The 15685-nt window shown below is 38.0% G+C and overlaps 1 protein-coding gene across 2 annotated transcripts in view; it reads left to right on the top strand.

Annotated features, from left to right (window-relative positions):
• The window catches only part of KLHL29 (kelch like family member 29), a 440315-nt gene that overhangs the window by 383122 nt on the left and 41508 nt on the right, over positions 1-15685 (top strand). For both annotated transcript variants that reach the window (XR_014024652.1, XM_081314123.1), the window contains exons 8-10: positions 8209-8407; positions 11659-11841; positions 13179-13359. Coding sequence is in view for 1 of the 2 variants with exons in the window: in XM_081314123.1 (XP_081170249.1) it covers positions 8209-8407; positions 11659-11841; positions 13179-13359 (563 nt within the window). In the remaining variant the exon portion in view is untranslated. The remainder of the gene's footprint in view (positions 1-8208; positions 8408-11658; positions 11842-13178; positions 13360-15685) is intronic.

Genomic DNA, 15685 nt, shown 5'->3' with positions numbered 1-15685 from the left:
TTGAAAACGAGAACTATATCATGGAAAGTGCATACAATTTGGGAGAACTAGATTCACATCCTACTCCTCGGGCATATTCTCTAGAGGCACACTGAGAAAATGGACTCTTTTTTTTCTTCACAAAAGTGGGAATAATGCCTTACGAACACCTTGTTGATGAAAGAATTATCCCTAACAAGTGTGCGTTAATGGCTTTGTTTCATTCTAGAAGGTTGCGAAAAATGGTTTTTATAATTGACTTGAATGAAGGCACAGGATGTTTCTCCAGTCTGCAGATGTGATATGAAAATAAAATCAAGATTCAAAAATATCTTGAGAGATGAAATTCAACAGAGATAAAAGTACAGTTCTGCATTTAGTTAAAAATGTATCAAAGATAGAAATTTAAGAAAGGAGTGATGAGCTTGGACAGCAATACATATAAAAATATCGTTATTGGTTTCAAGATGAACATGAAGCTAAGTAGTACACTCAGCATAGGTAATAACAGTTGCATGATGTCTATATTGTAGATTGGTGCTTGTCCTTTTGTCTTTACCCATAGTATTGTGCGTCATATCTGCATTGAATTGCCTCCTATAATAAAGAAGAACTCTACCGCAGTTTAGAACTCATGTTATAGAGTCTCACATTTCCCCATATCTTGAGAGTATTGCACTATGAGAATGGTCATCAAACATCTAAAGAAACGTCATGTAAAATAAAAAGGAGAACTAGAACCATTGATGGAACTTTAGATAAGAATGTTAATAATTATAAGGGTTGTTGTAGAGTAGAGCAGGAAGGAGCTGGGGCTGCCATCTTTAAGGAATAATGTGACTGCATCCTGTATTGCACATCCTGCTTTGAGCCGGAGTTAAGGTTAGGGTTCATGTGAAAGATGTCAAAATTTCTGAAGAGTTATTGCTATTGGCTGACCTGCATTCTCAAAGCAAGACCTTTACCTAAATAAAAAAGTAAAAACAAGGATTATTCCACATAGGTTAAAATGGAGCTATGCTGATTGATTTGTCAAAGCTTTAACTGCAGAACTTCTGAAATGATATTCATTTCTTTCAAGTGAGTAGTTAAATTTTTTTGAAACAAGATTTATGTCTGAACAATTATGCAGTGGAGCATATGTTCGCTTGACACTCAGGATGAATTGGAAGCACAAATATTAAAGTTTGCATATACAAAAATTACCCATCTTTGCTTGCATATAAGTAACTAATCAAATATATACTATTACTTCTACAGGGGTATACACATATTTTGGAAATTCTGTGCTACTGGAATTCTGCAGAACTGGATGAGTTGTGACTATCTAAAATAAATAGGATACACATTAAAGTAAATTGTAATAGGGAAGTTTAAAAGAAAAGGAAGGAATAGTAGTAGTAGATAGCAAGAATGCTGGAGTATTAAATAATATGTATTCCTGATGCCAGTAAAAAGAAAACAGATAATAATGTAATTATCACAATCTCAGCTGACAAAAGTAAAAAGATGTCACAATTTAACATAATTATCTTATTGATTGCCTTGATTACTAGAATGTGTATCAAAATTAATGAACTCATATGAAAATTTAAAGAGCTACAATATAATACAAACATTATTTTAAACACAGTTCCTCTCATTTTCCAGGGACAGTGAGATTAGTTCTGTATACTTGTTTTCATGTACAGTATATGTGTACATATACATATACTGTACACATATTCTCAAATACCTTCATGCTATTTTAATGAGATTCTACATCACTCAATGCTAGTAATGATTAATTGGCATTATGAGTAGCATCTGAGAGAATGGTTAAAAGAATATCAGCTTTTTGTTGAGGCGGGGCAACCTGTTTTGATTCCTTTTTACAATGAGCAGTTCTTAAAATGAGAAGACAATATTTTATTTTTTTATTATAATCTAATTAAACTTTATTTCATTACTGCATTAGGTGTTGGTAGGTTTGCCCTTGCAACGCCATCTTTGTTAGATATCAAAAGAGAAGGGGAACTTCTGTATGAGTTTTGTACAGCATGGATTGACTAGTGATAGTACTAGTCTAGTCTAGAAAAAGTTGGAGGAAGGGTATTGCTTTTAAAAAAAAATTGCTAAAACTAGGAAATTTAAGGAAACACAGTTTGAATCTCATCTCTTTTTTATAGCCAAAGTGATCAAGTAAGCTGTGGTTGTGTAGCATCAGTGTTCCTTGATGAAACAGATTTGAAAATGCTTCAAAAAATAATAATTCATAAGAAGTGCTTTCAGATGGCTGGGGGAGGAAGTGCAATCCTTCTCCAAAGCAGTGGCATGAAAAAATAGATGTGGCTGATTAAAGGGATCATGTTACAGATGTAGTTACTTTAAATAGTCACCTGATAAGACAGTCACATCTTCTTGTGTGGAAACCTGAAAAAACAGTTTTAAAGCAGTGGTATACCAGCACTCTTGCCCGTTCCAAAGTGCCTTTTCCAAATCATTTTCAATTGACCTATTACCTAGCTCAATATTAGTCTATTACAAGGTAGAGTTTGTAACTAAACCTACCTTTGCTGGATTTTGACCCCATTGATTTCCTTTGATCTCTCATCTTCTTCTAATTTGAAGGGCTACGGTATTTAGTAGCAGCTTTGTGGTCTCAAAGGATAAATCCAAAAAGTTTATAGACAACTTTTTCTTCTTCCCTGAAGAAACACTCTTAAGTAATCCTGTAAATGCTCTAGTCCCTGCAATTTTTAATATGTATTTTAAAAAAACCTATTGAGAGAAAGTGCTGAAGGCTTTGGAGTGAATTACAGTACCCCTTTTTAAAAAAAATAAAAATCTATCCCAGTTTTCTTTCCCATATGAAAAATCTGTGGTTCTCACTTTAAATAACTCTCTGAAACTGGCAATAATGTGGCTTAAGTAAATAAATGGAAGCTGAATTCATACAAATCGTGTTGTTCCAAAACCATATCTAAAAAGTGTTCAGAATGCCTCACTTGTGATTAGCACATTTGGTTTATGACTCACTTTATGATAGGATTGAAACACTGAGAGATCATTATGCATCCCAAACCTTGAGTTACAAAATACGTTAAGCAGAAACTGGTCATTTGTTTAAGCCAGACATGTCAAACATAAGGCCCGGGGGCCGGATCCGGCCCGCGAAATGGTTTCATGTGGCCCGTGAAGCCATCCTGGAAACTGAGGGAACAGCCCCCACTGCCTTGGCCCTGGCCCACAGACCCTCCTTCTGCCAGAGACCCTCAGATCTGTCCCACTCCTGCCCAGGCCCCCATAGGCACCCTTGATGTGAACGATGTAGAGCTGGCCATGCCCACCCAGTAGGCTGTACGCACTCTAGCCACACCCACCCAGTAGGCCACGCCCACCCTGGCCATACCCACCCGGCCCCTTGAGGGCAACCGCAATCCTGATGCGTCCCTCAATGAAATTGAGTTTGACACCCCTGGTTTAAGCCATTGTCTCACGTCTAATAGGATTCAATAAGAGTACATGTATGCTACCAAGTAGTCTTCGACTTACGGCTGCAATTGGGATTGGAATTTCCATCATAAGTCAGTACAGTTATACAATGAGTCATCATGTGAGCAGACCCAATTTTATAACCCTTTTTACCACCATCATTAAGCAAAACATGCAGTCATTAAGTGAATCCAACTTCCCAAATTGACTTTGCTTTTTGGATACCAGCTGGGAAGGCCACAAATTGTGATCACGTGGACCACAAAGCATTAGAGTTGTCATAAATGCCAGCAGGTTGCCAAGCACCCAAATTGCAAACGAGTAGCCATGGAGGTAGTATAACAGTTCTAACTTTTAAGGATGGATCATAAATAGTTTTTTCTGAGGCCATCCTAATTCTGAACCGTCAGTAAACAAACAGTTGTCAGTGAATGTAATGAAATGTGCAGATGACCTTGGGGATCGAGGGGAATTGTTGCTGACTAAGAGACAATCAGACAAGAAAGGCAGTAGTCCCCAGTGGCTTAACAATCAGAGAAAGAGGAAGAATCCACCCTAATGGTTCAAGCAGTTAAAAATGGCAGTGGGAAGTTTGTATTTTCAGACCTTCAAGATTTAGTTAATGCAGCCCTAGAGTAAGGTGGAATTAGTTGATCTAATCATTTCCTCTCTGGTTCACCTGGGAGGAATGACAGTCAAGACTACCTGCATTTTTATTGGTCAACTACCACCTCCTATACACCTCATCCAGTATCACTTATCTATGTATGCTGCAGGCGTCAAAAGAAGTGATCTATATTATCTCCCTAAGGACGTGGTGGCTCAGTGGGTTAAGATGCTGAGCTTGTCGATCAGAAGGTCGGCAGTTTGGCGGATCGAATCCCAAGTGCCGCGTAACAGAGTGAGTGCCTGTTACTCGTCCCAGCTTCTGCCAACCTAGCAGTTCGAAAGCACGTAAAAACGCAAGTAGAAAAATAGGGACCACTACGGTGGGAAGGTAACAGCGTTCCGTGCGCCTTTGGCGTCTAGTCATGCCGGCCACATGACCACGGAAACGTCCTCGGACAAGCGCTGGCTCTTTGGCTTTGAAACGGAGATGAGCACCGGCCCCTAGAGTCGGAAACGACTACCACGCGTGTGTGGGAGAACCTTTAAGGACAAATTGTGAACTCTGTCATCTATGAACCATCCCTTTTAAAAATATCTCAGAATTAAGACAGCCTGCCTGCTGGATGACACTAAAGCTTATCTAGTCCAGCATATCTAGTTTATCTAATCCAAAATAGTCAACCAGATGCCAGTACGCTAGCAACTAGAGTGACATTGTTGAGTACCATGGCACTGTCCCTAAAGAGCAGTTCTGCACTGGGAATTAATTCATCCTGGACTAGCAGCTACTTACCTCTGTTGGTCTATTAGCTGTGGCAGTGCCTGGAACAGAAGTACCTTGCAGTAACAATTCTGGACTTCATCACTGCCATCTAGAGTATTGGAATGTGCTTTATGAGAAGCAACCTTTGAAGACCAGAAGGTTCAGCAAATCCATTGCAGTTGAATGCAATTGTGCCTGGTTACTGATTGGCACTAGTTTTCTGAAGCATATTATAAATGCAGTTCATAGTTCTGGTCATCACTTGTAAAAGCCCATATATTTTGGCACAGAGGTGCTTCGTAAATTGCTTCTTCCAACCATCAGCCACCACATATGTCCCAAGAGAAACTGCTGCTGTTCCCCATTTCTGCAAAATACATGGTAGTGAGGCTCATTGCACTAGTTTTCACTTTATTGTGAAACAGCCTCCTCCCCACCATAGCTAGCTTTCAGAAATCATTCAGAACTGAACTGTGCCAGAGGCTTTATGGTGAGGGATGGTGTACCCATGATTTGAATGAATTTTACTTATATTTTATGGGTTGGTTTACTTAGGTTTTATAGACAGACAAAGAGTTTTCTGCCCGTTATTTTCCTTGCTCTGCTTGTTAGCTACTCTGGTAATTCTTTGGATTTCTTTCTTTCCTGGTCACTGATACCGGTACTCATATTCACTCATCTTCCATTACAGTGTTGTGCTGTTGTTGTTGTTGTTTTAAAAAAAATTACATAGCAACGTTCTGGAGAGATTGTACACTGTTCTTCTTTTTCCTTTTTTTGTTTCTTTATAACTCGTCAGTCTATTGTTGAGAGGCTTTGTTAGGCTTCAGAGTAGACCTGGCTGTCAGTCTCGGTTTTCCTAACATTGAACCCCTTTTAGAGAACGGGTATCCTTACCAGAAGGCTTCTCTATGATTTGGTTTGATTTCACGTTCTCTTGCAGCCGCGAATAAAGCCATATCCACCCCCAAAGTTTTCTTCTTTGCAGCACATTGAAATCGAAGCCCTTAAATAGGTTTGGACTCCAGGGCTTAGATTCTAAGCTTTTGTCTCCTGCGTTCTCTAGTCAACAGATACTTGGTTGTTCTACTGATAAGTTTGCAGGCACCTAAATTCTGTTGCCATTAACCGATCTCGCTAGTCTAGGAACTGTTGGCTCCCAACTAACCAGCTTCTCTTTTGGAGTTCAATCTGAATGCTTGTGTTATCTGTGTTGCTTTTTAAGATACTGACAATTTCCTGCTAATATTTCCTCAAGTTTTCTTCCCTAAAGAAACTGCCATCTTGGAAATCAGAGATATGCCAGTCATATCACACTTCGGGAGTATTTCTTCAACAATATCATTAGTGTTAGCATTTCAATGCCAGCTTTCAGCACAAATATAAAACAAATAAAGATAGCATGAAAATAAAGCCCGTAACAATAGTATTGTTTCTTTAACAATATACGTTAGTGATATTTATTTAACCTTAACAACTGGGCCAAGGGCATAATCTCTTACAGGCAGAACTTTTATGTTTTAATCATTTTGTACTATGTTTCTCAATAGAAAACTAATCAAAATAAATTGGGTATGTTTGCAATAATACTGCAATTGTCAAAGCTTAGAAGGATAAGTATTCTCTAAAGATGTGATATTATTCAAACATGGCCTTTATTGATTATTCAAGATAATCTAATATACACATACAGAACATTAATCTGATCTTTTTGCTGTGATATTTCCTGCTCTGAAGAGATGAGCATTTTTCTTAATTCTAAATTTAGACGGTCATTGCAGCTGATATGGTGAAACAGCAAATAAAACTCTGCTTTTCATACAGCTTTTTGTCTATTTGTTCTTATAGATCCATTGTTGGTTAAACAAATAAGAGCATAAATACATGTAAATTTTAGGGATTTTAATAATGTAGAACTGACAGATGGTAGTTTTCTGCCAAAGATTGAAAAGCGGTCTCTTATGAGTCCCCTAATATTTCATCTCTGCTAGATTTTTTTTTAATAAAGGCAACAGCTATCTTCCCTCTGTCCATTATATGAGTAGGGTGTTTTTTTTAACTTTACTTTTGATCAAATCATGGGAGCTCTAGGGAATTTAGTGTCCTAAAAAAATGTTTCAAATATATGTGATTGATGTCCTGGTGATAGCGACAGCTCATAACTAACATAGTTACCAAAAGTTAGTCTCTAACAGGTCTAAATTGATAAGCACTTTCTAGAACGTTAGAATTAGGTCTGTTTAGAACATTAAGTAGAGTATAATTTGCACTCCTTCCAAGCCCTCATTTCTTTCTATTCTTAGCTGGCTGTCTTCATTCTCCCTAACACCTAATGTCTCCAAGGTAGCTAAGAAAGGTATTTGGAGTGATAATGGTACTCATGGTTGCCTGAAGATCTCAGATGCTTTGAAGTTCTTAAAGAATGTTTCCATCTCCCTTTCCTGCATTTCACAGCATTGCCCTAGCAATATCCTTGGCTACTCCTAATTTTCCCATTTTTACAAACCTGCTCTTTTTGCCTATTTTCCACCTGTTGTGCTTTTATGGTCTGAGGCAGTCTGTGATATTTAGGGGAATGAACAGTTACAAAAACAAATCATTGTATGTATTCTCTGTTTTATAATATTCCATTTTCTCTCACTTGCACTTTTGGTTTCTGTTAAGCCTTGTCTGATGATAGATGTTTTCAGCTATTTAAATATCCTTCGCACTGTAAAGCTTATTTTATTGATGCAGAAGGATGGAGATAATGCCACATGCATTTGATTATTAGCTCCTTGAGTTTGACTTCTAGCAGAACCTGAAAGAACGTATTTGTTTTGTCAATGAAGAAAACCCCATGGCTTTATCAAAACTACTGCTATTATTCACCATTCATTTTAGATGTTCTATAAAGACAGAACTTCTTTGACATTTGAAAAGCTGCCAGAATAATTCTTTGTTTGAAATAAAGCATCCAGCCCTAAATTTCAAAGTTAACTGAAGAACTTGCAAAAATCACAGCAGATCTCCTCTGTTCAAGATAGGTACATTTGGCGTAGGTTGTTCCACCAACAATTTTAAGTGTGAAATGTTTGTTTACATACTATAAAACAAAAGCTGGTATCTGTTGACATTATTTCTTCCATTCTATGAGTAAGAAGGCTTACTTCTATATATTTTTTTAGAAGAATGTTTTACCTTCATCAGGGCCATAACTATCTTTTGAGAAGAGGGAGCACAAGATGAGAAAAGCCTAGACAGATTTATTATCATGAAAATAGGTCAGATACAAATATTCCACTGTCCCTAAATAGATCCAAAAAAGAAAAGAGGGCAGGGCTGTTGAGAAACCAGTTGCATCAAGCAGTCATCCTGTCTTCTTTTTTCTTTTTTAACTACAGTATTCTGCTGAGCTGTTGGCAGTGGTCCGTCTGCCCTTCATCCATCCCAGTTATCTGCTGAACGTAGTTGACAACGAGGAATTGATAAAATCTTCAGAGGCCTGCCGGGACCTGGTTAATGAAGCAAAACGTTATCACATGTTGCCGCACGCCAGGCAAGAGATGCAGACTCCAAGAACCCGGCCCAGGTTATCAGCAGGTAATGCTGGAAGCTTTGAAAAAATTGAATTTCTGGAACTATGTCTGAAATGGCTAATGGCGTTTGCAGGCTGCAAGTAAGAAACCAAGATTAAAAGGCTTCCTCTCACCTTTTCTGTAAAGCTTCCAAGATACAGTCAGCTATCAAACTGGGCAATTGGGCATTGTGAACTGAGCAATTGGGCATCCTGCAACTCTTCAGGTTTTCCCACTGATTCTCCTTGTGACAAAAAGTGTTGAAACCAGGGAACGAAGGAGGGAGTATTCCTCATCCCAGACCAGGTGCTAATTCCCTAGCAGATGGTTTTCTGTCATGGTTTGGCCATATTTATTGAACAGCTTAGCATAGTCAGAAGATAGAATTCTGGGCATGTAGGTAGTTTATATGTCTTTAATCCAATATGACTTTTTTCCCCCCCAAATACCTTTAAAATTACAGATACCTTTGAATACGTTAGTTTGCCTTCCGGAAAATAGTGCAATCTTTTTTGGCCATTTAATGATGACAATAATAGTTTTTAAAAAGTTTTTACAATAGCATACCTAAATCTAGGCATGACCCTGAGGTATCATAGACACACACCTTTTGTCTCATTTGTGAAATGCCTGGCTGGCTGTGAGCAGATTTATTAAGCAGAAAAGCCATTAAACATAATGTGACTTCTAGAAAAGTCCACAGAGGATCTCACTCGCTTCTTTGAAGTGAGTCCTCATTTTCATAAAATAAGGGGCAGGCTACCAAAGGAGAAAAGTTATTTCTGCCTTGGTGAAAGGTGAAGATTCCAAAAAAAGTAATGTACCTTGGAGTCCATGAATGGAGAGGGCCCCTCCACTCCTAGTCCTCACATTGTGAGTCACAAGGGATCGCAGTGGCTTCTCTCCTGCCCCGGTGTAAACCTATAGCCTTGACAGTTCTTCTTTTCCTAACCAGTCAAGTTTATCTTTTCCTCTTACATTATCAACCCCTTCCCTTCCCAGTCCAGCAGTCCTGTTCTTTCACTCTTTTTCCCATCCTGATGATTTTCTTCCTTTTTTGCTATTTGCATTGAAAAGACAGAAAGGAATACAGGTAGTCCTCGACTTACGACCACAATTGAAACCAACATTTCTGTTGCTAAGTAAGACATTCGTTAAGTGAGTTTTGCTCCATTTAATGACCTTTCTTGTCACAGTTGTTAAGTGAATCACTGCAGTTGTTAAGTGAATCACTATAGTTGTTAAGTGAATCATGCGATCATTAAGCAAATCTGGCTTTCCCCCATTGACCTTACTTGTCAGAAGCCAGTTTGGAAGGTTGCACGTGGTGATCACATGACTCCAGGTCAGTGCAACTGCCATAAATCCATGCCAGTTGCCAAGTGTCTGAATTTTGATCACATGACCATGGGGATGCTACAACGGTTATAAGTGTGAGAACCAGTCATAAGTCACTTTTTTCAGCGACGTTGTAACTCTGAACACTAAAGTCACTAAACGAATGGTTATAAATCAAGGACTACCTGTATTTGTAAGGGTCTGTGAGCAAAAAATGTTTGGCATGGATGTATAGTTGGAGGATCAATACATTTTTTAAAGTGGGGTGGCCATTTTACAGATAATTACTTTGTCTTCAATTTTGAGTCATGTCCTTTTTTTGTCCTGAATGTAATAGTTTAGATAATTCAACCTCTTCAGACTGCAGAAAGTCATAACTCAAGTGCCCCTGTTTGGTAAACAACTAGGTCTTATGTTTTGTTTGACATTCTTTGTTATACTAATACTCTTAAAAAAGTATAATATGAGAGGGGTTTTTTTATAAATTTCCTTTTATATCCTTGTTGTATGCTTGAGCATATATGAAAGAGAAAGATGAAAAATACTATAAATGAGTAACTAAATCAGTGAATGGGTTCAGTTCCCAGATTGTATTTATTACCTAGGGAATATAAAGAGATCCTGATCTGCTTTTATTATAGTAATGTTCAAAACATTTGAACATACCCATTCTGTTGAAAGATGGCATGACATCTCACATAAAATTTAGGCATATTTACGTGTGGAACTAATTGCCTTTCAAAGTTGCTTCAAGACAGCAGGAAAATTCACAAAGCTAAGAGGTTATTAGTATATAAAACTGTATGTCAGGCTGCATTTTTTGCAGAAATGGTATCTGAATAAAGAATTTATCAGAACAATGAAATACTTTCAGTAACAGCCCTTCTCTTGCTCTTAATAAATTGGAGCTGAACAACAATAGTCCGATAATTTTACAATTTCTGAAAAGTATCTGTTTACAAATAAAATTGTTGGGGTAATATAAACTATTTTCACAAAAATTATTAAGAAAAAATAATGTCCCAAGAATAAGAAGAGTGATTATTACTGTAACTCAAAGTCCAATTAGAGTTACTATTCATTAAGAGTTTTTCAATTCATTGTGAAAATCACAAAATCTACAATATCCTCTTGAGGCTATTTATTATCACATTAGTTCTAAACAGGTGATTTTCCTCTCTCCAAGGGGAAAACTGTAAGTCAAAATTTCCAAAGCAAACATAGGGAAGGAAACAAAAACACACTATTTGATGTCATACTGGCAACGCTCAATAGATTATTTTAGAATACACATCCATCATTTAAAAAAACTTCAGCTCTTGAAAAATATTTTTGAGTTCTTCAAGTAAGTTCTTTATGCAAAGATCTTTTAAACAATAATTATTCAAATCCATATTAGAAGGTGAGGTGTAATGCAGCACTGTAGGCAACTTCTGCTGACTGTCGGCTGCCAGCAGTTTGGCAGTTCGAGTGTCACCAGCTCAGGGTTTACTCAGCCTTCCATCCTTCCGAGGTTGATAAAATGAGGACCCAGATTGTTGGAGGGGGCGATAGGCTGACTCTGTAAAACCATTTAGAGAGGGCTGTAAAGCACTGTGAAGCGGTATATAAGCCTAACTGCTATTGCTTATTCACTCGATAGAAACATACTCCAAATTTAATCTAAATATATTATCTTGCCAGAACTTGAAAAAAGATCATGCATTATGGTGTGCCGCTTAAACAGCAAGAGAACTACTTTGTTACTCTGCTTATCTTGTTCAGAGTGCACTAAGCATACAATCCAATCCAATGAAAAGCAGAAAAGAATTAGGCTTATGCAAAGAATAACAAGGTAAAGGAAATTGGAGATTACGATCCTTGAGTGATTATGAGGTGATAATATATACAATTGTATCTATAAAATTCAATCTATGTTTGGGTCAATTACCATTCTAGGTGTAGCAGAGGTCATAGTCCTAGTAGGAGGCCGTCAGATGATTGGAATGAATCAACGTGCTTTGACAGCAGTGACATGCTTCAATCCTCAGAACAACAAATGGTATCCACTGGCCACCCTGCCCTTCTACGATCGGGAGTTGTTTAGTGTGGTGAGCGCTGGAGACAATGTCTACCTCTCAGGTGAGCAACAAACGAGATGGATTGTTTGCAAACTTATATGGCAAACATGGATGCATGATATTTTGTCTGGGAAGGAGAGAATTCCTTCGAGCATCATTTCAGCCCAGATTTTCTCCCGAGGACATTTTGCCCTTGTAATGTACAAAAAGATATATTATGTATCTCAATTAAACTGTGAAGAGCTTTTCCTTGCAATTGTGACACAGTATAAAGCAGGCATGTCAAACTGCCGGCCCGCAGGCCGGATGCATCACAACAAAATCGTGCCCTCCCCATTGCCGGCAGTGGGGGGAAAGTCACGTGACGTCACGAGTTTGACATGCCTGGTATAAAGCATCTGGATCTGAATCAAAATGTTTATGTTTCTATACCTGAAGCTGGTTTGTTCAGGTTATTGATCTGTATGACCATATTTACTTAAAAGACATGTAATCCCTCCTCATATTTAAAAATCTGTCCTTGAAACCTCTTCCTAGTGAAAGGGAACAACGCCTCCTCTGAAATGTTTGCCTGGAGGAACAGAAATGCTACAGCAGCATTACTGACCTGTAAATTCACAATATCACATAATGATTTGGGTAAATATGCATATCACAAATTTCTAAAATGACACAACCACGACACACTTTAGCCAACATTTCACTTGTAGAAGAAAACTTATATAATCAGCCTTGGAGACTACAGGGGAATTAGGAAGGAAGTACAAGGTGTGAGTTATTGCAGGTGAAGAAAAAATGAGAAAAGAATTAGTTGCAAAATCTGTGTGCCACTTAACACAACCATTATGTACCTTTGGGAGTATCTTACTACTTTTTTCACTATTACGGTTTAAGGGATACTCATAGACTAAAACATGTAATGACTCTCTGAAATCCTTAATTACTGCATTACATTCTGAGCCATGGACTGAATGGATGCTACAAAGATCCTGAGAACAGCCCCCTTGGTTGTAGCATCCATTGCCCAGGCCATGTGTATTAAGGACAATTTCTAATCTGAAAGTGTTGAGTAAGCTGCTTAGTTGCTTTCTACAGTTGCATATGCAACTGAATAGCCTGTAGGATATTTATGAATGCTGCCTAATTATGCTCACATATGCAAATGTCCTGCCTAGCCTGACATCGTGACAGCCTTTTTTTTTTTAAAAAAAACCCTTTGGGATGCATAAATAAGTGACAGCAATCTGCATCATCAGAACAGATGCTTGCAATCGACGATGATTTATTTTAATTAGCCAAGTGTCATTTGGAAGATCTTCTTGTATTGCAGTTGACTAGCCTTGCAATATATATCAAATCACTGCGGTCTTTTTTTTTCCTTCTCCTCACCGAGGACAGGTGGTATGGAAGCTGGAGTCACACTGTCTGATGTCTGGTGCTACATGTCGCTCCTTGATAACTGGAATCTCGTTTCCCGAATGACAGTCCCACGATGTCGGCACAACAGTTTGGTTTACGATGGCAAAATATATACCATAGGAGGCCTTGGTGTAGCAGGCAATGTCGATCATGTGGAGAGGTAAAGTTATTTTGTGTATAGAAAGTAGTTCTGAGACGACTCAAGAGATTTGATGATGAAAATAACACCTTTTCAGATTTTTTTAGTAGATTTTATTTATTTTTTTAAATCAGATATGGTTGGGTTTGAGTTTTGTCCTGTTCTTGTTTGTTTACTTACTCCTGAACCAAGTCTTAGTAAAACTGTGACTGAGAATAAGGAATCTCGATAAGTAACAAAAACTATTATAGAGGAGCTTAGATGTACCAGATTCTCTGTTTACTTTCCCATTGGAGTTATCCTGATATACTTTTATTCTAGGAAACCCAACGAATCAGTTTAATAGACATGCAGGGCGAGAGTAATATCCCTAAAACTAGCAGGGAAGTTAGCACTTTTTTATTACTGTGGTTTTAACTTTTATAAATTTAGAGAATCATGCTTCTGCCACTGATTATATTCCAGAGAACTGTGCCCAAACAGGCCCATCTCAGTACCAACTCAGTAACCCGCCAACCAGTGGTGGGATTCAGCCATTTCGCACCACTTCGGCAGAACCGGTAGTTAATTTTTTGTTGCCCAGGCCCAGAATGGACTTCCGGAAGTGGCATCCACACAGAGAACCAGTTGTTCACATAGTTGAATCCCACCACTGCCACCAACCAACCCATAAAGGTGTCTAGAAATTGGCCAACTCAGCATGTCTGAGGCAATTCTGGAATATCTCCATTTCTAGTGGAGGTTAAATGTTTCGGGTCTGTATCATGTGGGCATTTGTTTCTGCCTTGCTGCACAGCATACTAAAGTGATCACAAAGACCATTCTTCATGGTTCTGTCCCGATAGTATTTTATTCTGGGGCCTAATCTTTGTTTCCAAGGCTACAATCCTCTATTTAGTTTCTCAAACTGCCTGGAAAGAGATGTATTGTCCAAATGCCCTTCAATCTAAATCTTGATTCGACAAATGAATTAGGTTTTTTAAAAACTATTAAGAACTAATAGTTTTTTTAAAAAACTAATTCATTTGTAGAATTAGTAAGATCCATCCTACGTCTTTGTTGTAAATTTTGAGGACAACAAAGAGCAAGAAATTTAGTTTTTTCATGAAACCTCAGCTGAATCTCTAAGACCCAAAGCAACCACTCATATTTTTTAAACAAAACAATGGTGAACCTAGGTTACTTAAGTTTCTGTGGATATTTATCAGTGCTGAAAGAACTTGTTATCAAATTTGTTTCTCAATGTACAGTAAAATCAAAGTGCAGCATTGTTCATGAAGTTGCTAAGCTGGCATGATGATTTTGTCACATTCTAAAACCATTATCAGAAGCTGGAAGGAGTAATGGAAGACTGTGCCCACAGTACTTTTTGTAACTGCCTATAGCCAGACTGAAATGGTTACTTGCATTTCCCTTATTATGAGTTTAATATTTATAATAATTGGCACTTTCTTCCTTCCCTCATCAGATCTATTCATTTTGATTCTGCTATGCCATCTACTGGTTTTTAAGCCCTGGATTTTTCTGCTGGCATACAGCAGACAATACCTTGGCACCTCCTGTTGCTCCTTTTTTTAGAACAAGCTTAAGTTTTCCAATCTCTGGATTTTTTTTTTACTATTTCTGTAGTAGGGTGTTACAAATACTATACTTCAGATTCTAGGCAAATAACTAAAGCATTCATCTGTTTTGTAAAGTGTCTTCACAGAAGTCTTCATTTTTGAACTTGAATGATTGTTTTAGCTATTTCCATTTCAAAGCTGTTATTTTCCACAGTACATAAATCTTACAAAAGAAGTATTTCAGTCCCACAAAGATCTGTGGACATTCACTCAGTGATTTATAGGTACATGTGAATCAAGAATGAACAATATGTCATCAAAATAGATTTTACAATAAAACCTACTCAAAATACACATTTCCTCCAGCAAAATTAATTCAGTCAGAGTAATAGGTATGTAGGTAGGCAGGCAGGCAGGCAGATCTGTAGAACAGCCTTCTAGAAGGAGTGTATGTGGATTTTAACTCCCTGAGTTTTCAATTGGAGTATATGTGGAGCCTTGGTGGAGCAGTGGGCTAATGCCTCCTTAAGTAACAGCAGCTGCCTGCAATTAGTGCAGGTTCGCATCCCACCAGGTTCAAGGTTGACTCAGCCTTCCATCCTTCCGAGGTAGGTAAAATGAGGACCCAGATTGTTGGGGGCAATTAAGCTGACTTTCTAATAATGCCGCTTGGGGTGTGTGTGAAAGCCCTAATAAGCAGGCATATACATAGAATGAAGGCTACTGCTAAGCTTGTAAGCCGCCCTGAGTCTTCGGAGAAGGGCAGGATATAAATGGAATTTAAA

The sequence above is a fragment of the Vipera berus genome, assembly GCF_964194415.1.
Source record: "Vipera berus genome assembly, chromosome: 1".
In the NCBI taxonomy this organism is placed as follows: Eukaryota; Metazoa; Chordata; class Lepidosauria; order Squamata; family Viperidae; genus Vipera; species Vipera berus.
This window is presented reverse-complemented; position numbering and strand designations above follow the sequence as displayed.